General features: G+C 44.0%; 1 protein-coding gene across 1 annotated transcript in view; it reads right to left on the bottom strand.

Moving 5' to 3' along the window:
- Positions 1 to 4,925: 4,925 nt before the first annotated feature.
- LOC103906673 (cyclic AMP-responsive element-binding protein 5) overlaps positions 4,926 to 11,885 on the bottom strand; it is a gene marked incomplete at its 5' end in the record, with an annotated part of 12,684 nt that continues 5,724 nt past the window's right edge. The window contains 3 exons of the mRNA XM_009288638.2: positions 4,926 to 7,629; positions 8,798 to 8,906; positions 9,925 to 10,152. Coding sequence (XP_009286913.1) covers positions 7,466 to 7,629; positions 8,798 to 8,906; positions 9,925 to 10,152 — 501 coding nt within the window. The remainder of the gene's footprint in view (positions 7,630 to 8,797; positions 8,907 to 9,924; positions 10,153 to 11,885) is intronic.

The following is an 11,885-nucleotide window of genomic DNA, read 5'->3' as shown; positions in this document are numbered from 1 at the left end:
CTTTCCATTACAATTATTATTATTATTATTATTATTATTATTATTTCAAGTGTTAAACTGTTCTTACCTCAACCCATGAGTTTTCTTACTTTTGCTCTCCGATTCTCTCCCCTATCCCACCGGGGGGGGGAGGGGGGGCTGAGGGTGAGTGAGCAGCTGTGTGGTGCTTAGTTGCCGACTGGGGTTAAACCATGACATCCCCGTAGCCGAGGCTGCACCTCTCAAGTCTCGGACCCCATCGGGTCAGGCCATCGCTCCGGGACTGCCAGCAAGGTCATCAAGTTGCATTAATCTAAAGCTGGCTTTCCCGCTGGAGAGGTGGGTTCATCCTGACTAACTTTAGACTACAGTTTACGCATTATTGTACCAAGGTCTGTATTGGACCAATTTATAGTGAGAAATGAGGTTGGCAAGATAACAGGGGCATCACAATTAGAGCTAATTAGCCCAGCAGGAAATCCATTTCCAGGCAGCTTTTGGCAAGAGGCAAGGTTGGCGGGATAACAAGCGTAGAGTGTATTTTGATATAAGCACACTCCAGCTGCAATGAAAAGTAAAATAACAGCTTGTCTCATCCTTATGCAGAGGCCTCACGTCAGGCTCCACCACGTAAGTCTTTTTGTTTGAGGCTTTGCAGCCTCCCTGCTTGGAAAAGGTTCAGAGAACTTGTTCTTGCAAAGTCACCTCAGCTGCCAGAGGGCAAAGGTGGGCCATGAGGTCTGCACAGCCCCCCGCTCCTACCGCCAGGCAGGAGGGTGTCCAGCACTGTGGTCCTCCTCAGATTTTGGGGGAGATGAGGGATGCAGCTCAGAATAGAAATCGCTGAAGAGTAGCTTGGTTTATTTGCAGGAGTTATCCATACCGTAAAGTGTTTGGGGTATAGACACAGCCAAACTACTGGAACTATTTGTATTTGAGTGCTTTATTATATTGGAATTGCGGTGATATTATTAACATTTGTACAAATGCACAAAATTCCTGTCTCTTCTAGCTAGAAAGAGATGTAAAAATCTGACCTAGTTGAACAGTCTCAATGAACTCATTGTCCATTTGTAACAATAATGGGTTCACAATGCAACAAAAAGCTTAACATAAAATTAAACATATTAAATGCTGCAGCAAGTATTTACACTTATGTACAAAGTTGCTTACAGAATAAAACAAACAGACAAACAAACACAAAACCTTTGCATACCATACAAACAACCTCAAGCCCAAAACTTACTGTGACAGCACCTTTTTTTAATATAATATATATATATTTATATATAAACTTCGATAGTTTAGGCTTACTCCAAGCAGTGCTAAAAGTTCCTTAAAACCAGGACAACGACAATAGTCCAAAGAAGCAACGTTCACCGATGAGTGCTACCCAGTGTTTGAACGGAGCTGTTAGAGGGAGGGGTACAGAGCTCAGGGCCCTGGGCTGGGAAACACTCGGGTCCCAATGACAAAGTCCCCGGCAAAACTCTCAGTGGCAATTATTCTTATTCAGAAGAGCGAATACACCTTTTGTGCAAAATATTTTGTCTTTTGGAAGCATGGTAAAGGTTGTCTCTGACAGGGGTCTCTTTGCAATCTCAGCTCCGAGGGATGGGGAAAAAATTTCTCTGGAATTTCCTAAATTCCAGCAAGGAAAACATTTCCCTTGAAATGCCCTATCAGCCCTCCCCCCTCTCTCGCTTCCTGACATTGCAGCAGTTTCGGCAAAGCCAGAAGGAGCTTTCAGTCTTCATTCAGAAGGCTGTCGCACAGATTTTTAGTCAAAAAAGAGATTTGGGTCTAAGAGTCTCACGGCATCAGATTGCATGATGTTACGGGGGGCTTCGGGAGCAGTTCCACCAGGTGAAACTTAACATCACTACCATTTAATTTGCATAAATATAGAACTGGAGATCCTGAATCCCAGGTATTACACATCATTGGTCTAAATATAGTGAGTTGCAATTATTGATTCCAGTCCAAGGAGAGCCTGGGAAAGGATCAGATTTCCACTTAGAGAATCAATCTTGTGAGTGAGTGTGTGTGAACACTGACATTTTTGGCCTCATGCAGTTTAGGATTTGCTATAAAGTAATTCTGAAAGCTATGGAAAACCAATAATGGTAAGCAATTTAGCTCTTAAGTGTAAAGCCACTGATAAAACTGAGATAACTGTAAGCACTGAAAAAAAAGAGGTTACAGCTGTAAACAGTCTCTTTTGTCTTTGCAGTAAGATGATTATTTCAGATGATGAAAAATTGAACAATTTTTTTTTTTGGCATTCAGATCACTTGAGATTTTATTGCTTTTGTTTGTCCTTAGAAGTTTTTAGTCTCTTTTTTTTCTTTTTTTAAAGGTGCTGTCCCTAGTCAAGTTATAAGGCAACATATTTTATTGATTCAGAACTCTAATACATAGTATGGCCACTGTTATCACTGCAGCTTCGCAGCTACCATGGGTTGGACAACAGTCAAAGTGCATGACAATGCACAACAGAGCCAGTCTCCTGACCTTACGATATACAGGACACTTTGGTTCTCGGGATGAGAGATTATAAATGTAGCTTAGATGCTGCCTCACACACTTTGCATAATAAAACATTTATATGCTGTCATGAAGAGGGTGTAAAGTCTAAGTCACACTGCAGACTGGCTGTTCTCAGCTTCTCCGTTCGGGCAGGTGTGAGAGACAAGTTGTAGATATGCCACCAGTGAAAGCATATAAATGTATCTGGTGCAAACGTTTTACAAGAGTATTTATAAATGATTCAACAAGGGAGAGCAAGAAAGAGAGTGAGAGCTAAAGTGCAATTTTAAAATAATATAAATAATTGAAACTTAGAAATAAGATACTAATTAGTTGTAACTGGTTTTGTTTTATAGGCACAGTTTAGTTTTTATGTCTACAGATCAATCTTTTTCTCTTCTTCCCCCTCCAGTAATTTTCTCTGATGTATAATGGATGTTCAATGGTCTAAATCTAAGGAACACTGCTTAGTAAGAGGACAGAAGAGGCAATGATAAGGCAGTATAGTGCAACTCACTATGTGATATTAGAAAAGAAATAAGGATGGGGTTAGATCTTCCGTAGTGATGTATAAAATCAGCCTTAAAAAAAAAAAGAGGAAAAAAAAAAGACAGGCTTTCCAGTTATATGTTGACCCATGCTTTCTAAAACGAGAGAGCACATTTTCCAATACAAAGGAAACAACTGAAGGTTCATAATTGGTTTTGTTGTTACCAAAAAAAGAAAAGAAAAAAGAAAAAAGAAAAAAGCAGATGCTGCTTTAAGGAAAACATTTAATTCTAGGAATTTCTGTACAACTGACCTCAGCAAGCTTTTCCATCTTAGATGGATGACTTCTGCTTGAGACCCTGAAAGATTAAGATGCACACACACCTAGAGTAGTTTATTGCAAAACTAATATTGTAACTTAAAAAAAACAAACAAACAGATTCTGTACAAGAATACTGTTCAAATGGAATGTGTTAAAATAACATTTATTAATAAATACTTTATAAAATTCTATGTGAATACTAAATTAATAGATTCCTGTTTTAAAATTGCTTTGGTCCTCATGAATTTTCATAAATTCACTCTATACGCTTTTTTTTTAAAAAAGGTATTAGCTGCTAAAAAGCACATTTTGCCTAAACTAAAAGGCTAGTTTTCAACACTAAATATTGTTGCTTAAAAAAATATGAATCCTCAAAATTTGGGCATTTAACAACAGTTATAGCTGGCTTGTTAGTTAACAGGACAGAGTCAGTTAACACACTAAATCCACACGCACTGAGGCACTGAACCATTGACTTTCCACTATTCAGAAGATGGGCAGCAGACATTTAGCTTCGTAGCAGGAATTAACTCCCAACAGTGTGAAATTCTCCATAAATCATCATCATCATCATCGTCGTCCTTATAAAACACACCATGATAGCACACAAACTACTTGTCTCCCACAGGCAGCGTTATGAATATGGCTTGCATAAATTGACTTGGGGAGGGGGGGCTGGGGATGAAGGAGCCGGATCACAGCATCATTTTTTTCCGATCGAAGTATTGCAGTTGTCCGTGGCTGAGATTTCCAACGTGCTTCCGATGTCGTGCGACGAGAGGTGCCGTCCACAGAAATGCCTCCTCCTGAGCGAGGTGCTGGCCGAGGCTCGCTGCCCTCCAAGTGCCCAGGAGAGCGGGCGAGGGAAGCGGTCCGAGTCGTCTGCCGGCAGCGGGACGGGGCACGGAGCCCGTCGAGCCCAGCAACGGGCTGGATTTGCGGGGCAGGAGGAAAGCGGAGCAGTCTCCAGTAGTAGCTCGTGGAAAAGCAGGATTTCTCCTTGACGGAAAGAGCCCGGGAAGTGCATTTAGAGTGACGTGCTTAGGAAGAGGCTGTTGCCACCGACCGCGCAGCAGAGGGACATCCCGGGGACAGAGGGGCCGGGGCTTCTCCCGCAGCCCTTGCTCAGGCAGCCTCCGGTGCCCGGCCGGACCGGCAGCTTGAGGAAAGGCTGCAGGATCACTCCCCTAGAAAACAAGAGCATTTTAATGTGGAAGCGAATCTGATGAATAATATAAGGTGCCTGGTACGGTTGGTCCTTTTACCGATGATATAGCCGATATAAATATGCTGCGTGTTGTCTTGGCCTGTGAACCTGCGACAGAGTTACAAGAAGCAATAGCAAATAGCTTTTCATCCTTTACTTATTTCCACATCACTAGCAAGGATTATACCTAAAGGCCAATAGTATAGAGAGGAGACATTTCATTGTAATTATACATTTAGGCCAACATGTGTGGTTGGCTTGCCTAGTTAGCATTAAAAAAAGAAATAATTGAGCTATATATAATACACATCAGTCAAACTGTCAAGTTGCTGAATTTAACAAAACTTAGGCAAGGTTTTTGTATTTTTTTCTTTTTTTTTTTTTCTTTTTAACGTAGAGGCTTTCAGTTTAACAGCTAAATATTTTAATTGAGGAGACTGAATAAAATGAAGCTAAACCGTAATTCTAGTGCAGTGTAGCTCAACTGGGTATTCTAATATTACCAACAACTTTGATTTTTAATGTATTTAAGTGCTACCCATATAGAGGGAAAGTTTTTTAAATTAACCCTGCGATGGCATTTTCTTTTTCATGGTGAATGATGAAATTCAGACACAGGGGAAATGCTTATTTGGGTTTTTTTACATAGTGGATACTCAGCTGGAACATTTTGCTCGACTGCATATTTGAAAAAAGTTCCCTTGGGAGCCGTGATGAAGTAAAACCATTTAGCTATTACAACTGGAGGTTAAAAAAAATTATAGATTCAGTATTTAAAACACTTTAAAAGTATATGTTTGTCTAAAATATAATAGAAAATCCTTTACATTTGTATTTTTTCGTAATTTTTTTTGGTTCTTAGACTATATAATCAAGTCAAGATTTACACTGTACATTAAAAATCTTCTCCTTTTGAAAGTATTTGCATAAATGGAAAGCGAGCTGTTAAAGAATACTGATAAAAAGTTAGCTACCAAGATAAGAACTAATTTGGAAATGAATGATCCTCAGAATTCTGCTTTCCCTTCCAGGCAGGCCCTGCTCCTTACAGTGCCTCACGCTTCAGTTGTTTCACTCTCCCTCCCGCACGGAGAAGAGCCACCCTTTTAAAACCCACAACTCCTCTGAAAACCAAAGACACGGCCTTTGAGGAGGAGAACTTCACTTCAGAACAAAGTGTGTTCAGGGCTGGAGGATTTGCCAGGAATAACGAGAATTAGCTTTTGCTATTAAAGATGCAGTTCAAAATGTCTGAACATTTATCACCAGCTCGGAGCCCGCTTCCCGGGTAAGCAGCGGGAGGTTTTGCCGCTGACAGATTTGAGAGCAAAATCAGGTCCCAATATACGGCAAGGCAGTGTAATTAACTGGCATCATCTCCGTCTGATTTTCCCATCAATCACTGGTACCACTCGGGGATGCAAATCAGTCGCACTGAGGGGCAGGCCCAGAGTCCAAACAAAAACCTTAATTGTGGCATAAGGCTCTCTCCCAGACCTTCTTTGCAGGACTGAATTTTATCCAGAGTACAGTGGGATTTGCCATTCTTGCAGCACTTTTTAGCGGCTGCATGCCTTCTAAAAATTATTTAGCGTCCTGATGAGACAATTCCTTACCCGCAGTAAACAGGCGTTAAGTGCCATTAAAGTCAGTGAAGCTACACTGCTGTCTGCCAGCTCAGGATCGGTCTGTGGATGCTTAAAGTAATGCCTGCAGAGAGCAGGTCTTTCCCTGGGAATTAAAAATGGCATTTTTCCAACTGGTCAGAACCGTTATGATGATTTATTTCTCATTTATAGCCCATGAAACCTGAGGCTGTTAGCTTTCGGTGCTAGAACAACGTAACCGGGTTACGGAACAGAACTTTTCCGAATTATTATATACTACATGGTTTTTTCTATGTTAACAACTGGCAGTGCAAAAGAATTGCTGTGATTCTCAGGTGTTGCTCGCTACGCCTGTACCGCGCCACAGAAGCTTACAGGGCTGCTAGCATCAACACAGCTGGCTCTCAATCCTGCTTCACCTGGGGCTGCACTGCTTTCGCCTCTCGCTGTTTATTAAAAACACTAAATCAGGAGCATTTCTGTTTTTTAAAAGCCAAACGCTCAGCACCGCCCAGCTGCGGGTGAAGAGCTAGTGAAAGCAGCAGCCGCGCTGACAGATTTTAGGTGGGCTTGAAGTTTTTGCTTGTTCATCACCGTTCTTCGAGAAAAAGAGAGGGAAGCGAGAAAGCCTTGGAATGAATAAAAGCAGGGAAAAAAAGCTGAGGGATGAAAAGGGTTTGGGAAGGGAAAAGGAAGGTGTAAGAATAACTGGAGGCAAAAAAGGGCAGGGTAGGAGAGAGAGGAGAAGGGGGAGGGCTAGATGAAAGAGCACGTTATTTGGGCTTGATTTTGTCCTGATAGCCACGTCCTATATAACCGCTTTGAAAGAGGCTCTGAATGCAAGACGGGGTCTGCTGATAGCACAACGCTAACTCATTTTTTATTATGTTGTCAGCAGATGCCCTCTCTCTATATTTATAGCCTAATTACTCCTAGTTACCTACATATGACTCTGTTTAATACTTTTCATGCCTCACGTTGGCTAACAAGCTGCAGTTTAACACAACTCCGTATTTCTGAGGCTTCAGGCTAGATTGGTGAGAAGGAAACGTGACTATGTACAGAAACAGTTAGGTTTATAAACAAGTAACTGGTACCAAAAAAACTGGAGAAAGCACCAAAGCATTTCTCAAGCTGATAGCATATTAATTGCATAACTCCCTTTTATGTAACTAAGTATAAAAGACATTTTAATAACTATAAAAATGAAAGCCAGAGTCTTTCAAGAACTGAGGAATCTTCCAGGCTTGAGTTACGGTTGCAAATGTTCTTAGCACAGAGGACGCTTTGATACGCTACCACACTCCCCTAGCAGTTTCTGATCAACCACTTTTAAAGGATGGGGTTGATGTCTGTTCTGTGGCTGGCGAGCTGGGTGAGAGTGGAGCTTCCCACGACGTCGCTGACGGAGGAGGAGGTCGTGATGGTGTTGTGCTGGATGACTTGCTGCTGGGAGCAAGCTGGGACCGGGCTCGCGGGAGGACTGCTCTCGGGACCTGGGAAGGGGATGAGGGGACAGAGACAACACATGTTCAATTATCCATCCGAGTAATAAGCCCAGGCTGGGTGACACTCCTGGAAAAGGGATGTACTACTACGGCAGCAATCCTAACAACCAGAGGCATGCACAAGTCCCAGGATTTCAAAATACACAGTTATCCAACACTGTCTGTCTTCTGCTCTTTTGCAGTTTTTATTATATTTTTTAAGCCAGCTTCTCTGATATCAGCCTGACTTCAGGAGCTGGGACCTTGAAAAAAGTCCAAGACCTTAATGATTATGAAACCAATGTCAGGATAAAAAGTCTGATATCTTAAGGTCTATAAAATCAGCTGGGATGCTTAAATGCTTTATTCGCTCCAGCAGGAATCAAAACTAGAGTGCAGTGCACTGCAGCACAGAAAATCTAATTCAAGCACCAGTTGATAGGCATGTAATGCAATTATGTATTTTTTTCTTTGAGTACTGTTAAAGAGCCAGATGCATAGTGATGCAGAGGAGACAGAAATGAGCTCTATTTTAAGAAAATGCCACAATTTAGCAAATACTAACCCTGAGGCTCTTCTTAGCCGTTCTAAAGCCAAGCAAAGAATTTGTCCCTAAATTACCACACTCATAAAATGCATCAACTAGACAGAATGGATTCAATATCTCCATTAGATGAGATTTTTTGAAAAAAATGAAAGATAAGAGTTAAAAAAGAGTTAACAAACCTTGAAAACCTGCGCCACGCCTGGTCTGCACCACTGTCAGAGCACAGTACCATTTTCGCTGGAGGGGACTGTAATGTTTTCCTTTTTAACTTTCCTTTTGAGAGTTATTTTAAGGTGCTGGCAGTGCTGCGCCCAGGAGGACTCTTGCAGGTTTGGAGCTGTGAGTTCAAGCGGGATCCTCCACAGGGGAGCGAGCGTCCATCCGTGTGCATCTCCTTGCCGAAGGGAGGGGTGGGGAAGGCTAGCTCTGCTGTGTGGGATGCAAACCAGGGCTTTTTTGGTTTTGAGCGGGGCTGGATAAATAAGGGCAGGAGATTGGATGGCTCGGATGATGTTTGAGAAGACAGGTTCAAGTGAGAATATGGCCAAGAAGGGGTTCTGGAGGGAAGAATTAGAAACTTTGCTTTCCTGTGAGGAGTGTGGAGACAGTGCAAACGTATCAGCTACTTACTTAGATATCCTTGCGATTCTTTCTGCATAGCTGTTATCGGACAGTCTTTATGTGTTAACAATAACTGTTTCAGCTGTGCTACCTCATTTTTCAGCATGGAAACCTCGTTCTAGAAGAGAAAGAGAGGGTTTGGTTTGCCACAAAGCTTAAACCAGGCTCTTCTGCAAAGTTTAAACCCAAGAACACAGACACTGCTCCACAACTTCAGAAGAACTGAGCAAAAATGGCACTCGGTGCTCATGTGCTGGGTTTATGCTAACGTTTGTCCATAACGTTATTTTATAACTTCTTCTGAAGGCAATTTGGCTTCCAGATTTGATGACATAAACTGACAAGCGAACTAGCCCTTCACAGCACCAGAGATACTTTAGGCAGTGTTTTAATCTGCTCGGGAAATACTCTGGCTCTCTGCATCAGGATGGGGGCCAGACCTGTGGGGGGAAGTGGCAGCCGGCCACGCTGGGCAGCGTGGTGGCAGGGCTGCTGTCACCTACAGCATGTCACCTACGGCTCCGCTACGGCCGGTGCCTGGGTGCTGCTCACACCTCTGTGCTTTGGGGGAGTGCCATTACGCGAATGGCCTTTCTGCTCTTGGCAGCACACAGGCACACCTCTGGATGGGGCAGAAGTACTGTGCCCACTGTAAGAAGGGCACCACCCTAAGGGGGGCTTTTATTGTATTAATTCAGGGTATTTTCATCCAACCACTTCATTCTTTTCCTTACTGGTAGACTGATCTATTTATGCTCCTATCTCAATGGCTTTGAATGAGGGTTTAGCTACATGCCCTGCTCTGAAAAAGTCTTTCACAGACGAGTTAATGGCACTTCCAAAAAAAATCCCCACAAAAAACGGTGACAAGAAAAGAAAATAAATACAACTCCGTCTAGCGAAGGCTTCTAAATCCCAAGACAGCTTTTTCCTGGCTTATCCCACTAAAATGCAATTATTTCTTTAATTGAAGCACACACATCTTGATTAATCGACTTTGATTATGCCTGTGCTCCTGCTAGGAGCCGGCTGCGCTGAGGCAAACCCGAAGGCAGCAAAGGCCCGCCGGCACCACCAGCCCCTCTGAGCACAAAGAGCCCCTCTGTGTCCTCAGGGGTGCAGACAGTGGCTCGCACCTGAAGCTGCATGTTTGTCTGGGTGAGCTCTTCTGCTTTCTTTTCCAGTGACATCACCCAGACCTTCCTCTTCTGTCTGCAGCGCGTGGCGGCGGCTCGGTTCCTTTCCAGAAATTTCCGCCTCCTCTCATCCGGGTCTTCGTCCACCACTCTCCTCCGGCGACCTCCGGTCGGCTGCGGTGGCTGTATCGTCTGCGTGGGCTGCATCTGCTGTGCTGCCGGTGAAACCTGGCGGGCAAGAAGAGGTTTGGCAGGGAGTGATGAGGGGGGAAAGTTACGGAGGGGGATGCTGAAAGGGGAAGGGAAACCTCACACGCTCGTCCTGCTCCCCAGCGAGGTCTGCAACAGGCGCAAGTCGAAAGGCTGCACCAGATGCCACTGAAATTAGCTGCTGGCAGACCCTTGCCGTGGTCAAAGGGGAGATATTTTTGAAATGATCCTCTGAATATTAGTAGGGAAAATATTTTTCCCCTTACAGTTATTAAAAACATTTCACTTCGGTACTTTCTCTGCCACCACCTATTTCAAACCTGAAATGTCAAGTTTGTCTCAGCAACTGTTTTAATCAAAGCAGAAGACTGTAGGGGCCTTATTTCTGTCTCTCTTTTTCTTTCTTTTTTTCTAAATTGCCTCAAAAATTTTAGGACATTTCTATTTCACAGGCTCCTCCATCTCTCTCTCACGCTTTACCACCTCTGGAGATGGGAGCTGCAGCGCTCTTTGCACCTGAGTGAAGCTGGGAAGCCACGGGCTGGGATTGTGCAAGGCCAGCAGACCTCAGTGCCCCTCACCTGGGGGCAAAAAAAAGGATTTAGGTACCTGAACTCGAACTTGCATTTTGGTATCCCTGCAGTGCGTGGAGAAGGGATATTCCCCTTCTCAGGCATTCCCATTTGACCCCCGTGGATGCTGTACTCCCTTTTTCTCAGCAGCCTGGCTTTGACAGCAGAGGCACACTAGATCCAGTCCCACTGCTACGGGAACTATGGTAAAATATCTATTTATGCTTTTTCAAGTGCAGGAGAGTATTGATCATGCTCCCGAGAGTAACTGGCCCATGCCATTACAGAAAAGGTGCGTGGTGGGGGCAGCCCCATGTAGTCTGTGCTCTGACTCCTGGGCGGATGAAACACATGACCACGTCCCTCTCAGGAGGCAGCATCAGACTTAATGTTCAGCTGCCTGGGAATAGCCAGCCTTTGGATTGCTTTCCTGCCTCTCTGTGGCGCCCACACCACGGAGCTCCGGACTGTGCTCAGGGCTCGGGAGCCTGACCCATGGGTCCCATTGCTCGCGCGCGGCGGGGACCGCTGCTGCTGCTCACGTTGCTGCCACCGCTCACGTTGCTGCCGCTGCTCCGGCACAGTCTGGAACAGTCTGGAAACCTGAACTGTTGACTCAAAATTAACCCTCTTGTTCTGGCAAAGGCCCAAACCTCCAAGGTGCTTCCTTTTGACTCCAGGGAGTGGACGTACTCAGCACTTTGTCAGACTAAGCCCTGAATTTCAATTGCGGCAATTAACATGTGTTTGCCTAACACCTCTGTCTGTCTCAATTAAAATGATACTATCGTCTTGCGAGGTCGCTTTTCTGTCTAGAATCTCGCCACAAACTGCGAAGAAGAGTTTGCTCCCTCCCGCAGCTGACTTGTGTCAATTAAAGTGGCAATTTTATGTATAATTATTCTGTGCATCTGATAACGCTTTTTGCATAAAGCTGAATTTATTCCCAGCTTTGTGTTGCACAGTCAGGGAATCTCTCTCGCAGGAGCAGAAAACGTTTTTAAAAAAATAACCTTCTAAAAATAAATAAGCCACCCTGCACATTCTGACTGATTTTTAAAATTTCAGCTTGTATTAAGTCCATATGTTCACTGGTAAAATCTCCAACCCTCTGTCCACACCGGGGGTTGGAGTCCCAGGGCTACGGCAGCTGCAGAGGCTGGGGCCGCCCGTGCCGGG

This window comes from Aptenodytes forsteri, unplaced genomic scaffold (assembly GCF_000699145.1).
Source record: "Aptenodytes forsteri isolate BGI_AS27 unplaced genomic scaffold, ASM69914v1 Scaffold9, whole genome shotgun sequence".
In the NCBI taxonomy this organism is placed as follows: Eukaryota; Metazoa; Chordata; class Aves; order Sphenisciformes; family Spheniscidae; genus Aptenodytes; species Aptenodytes forsteri.
Note: the sequence above shows the minus strand (reverse complement) of the source record. Positions and strands in the feature narration are given on the sequence as shown.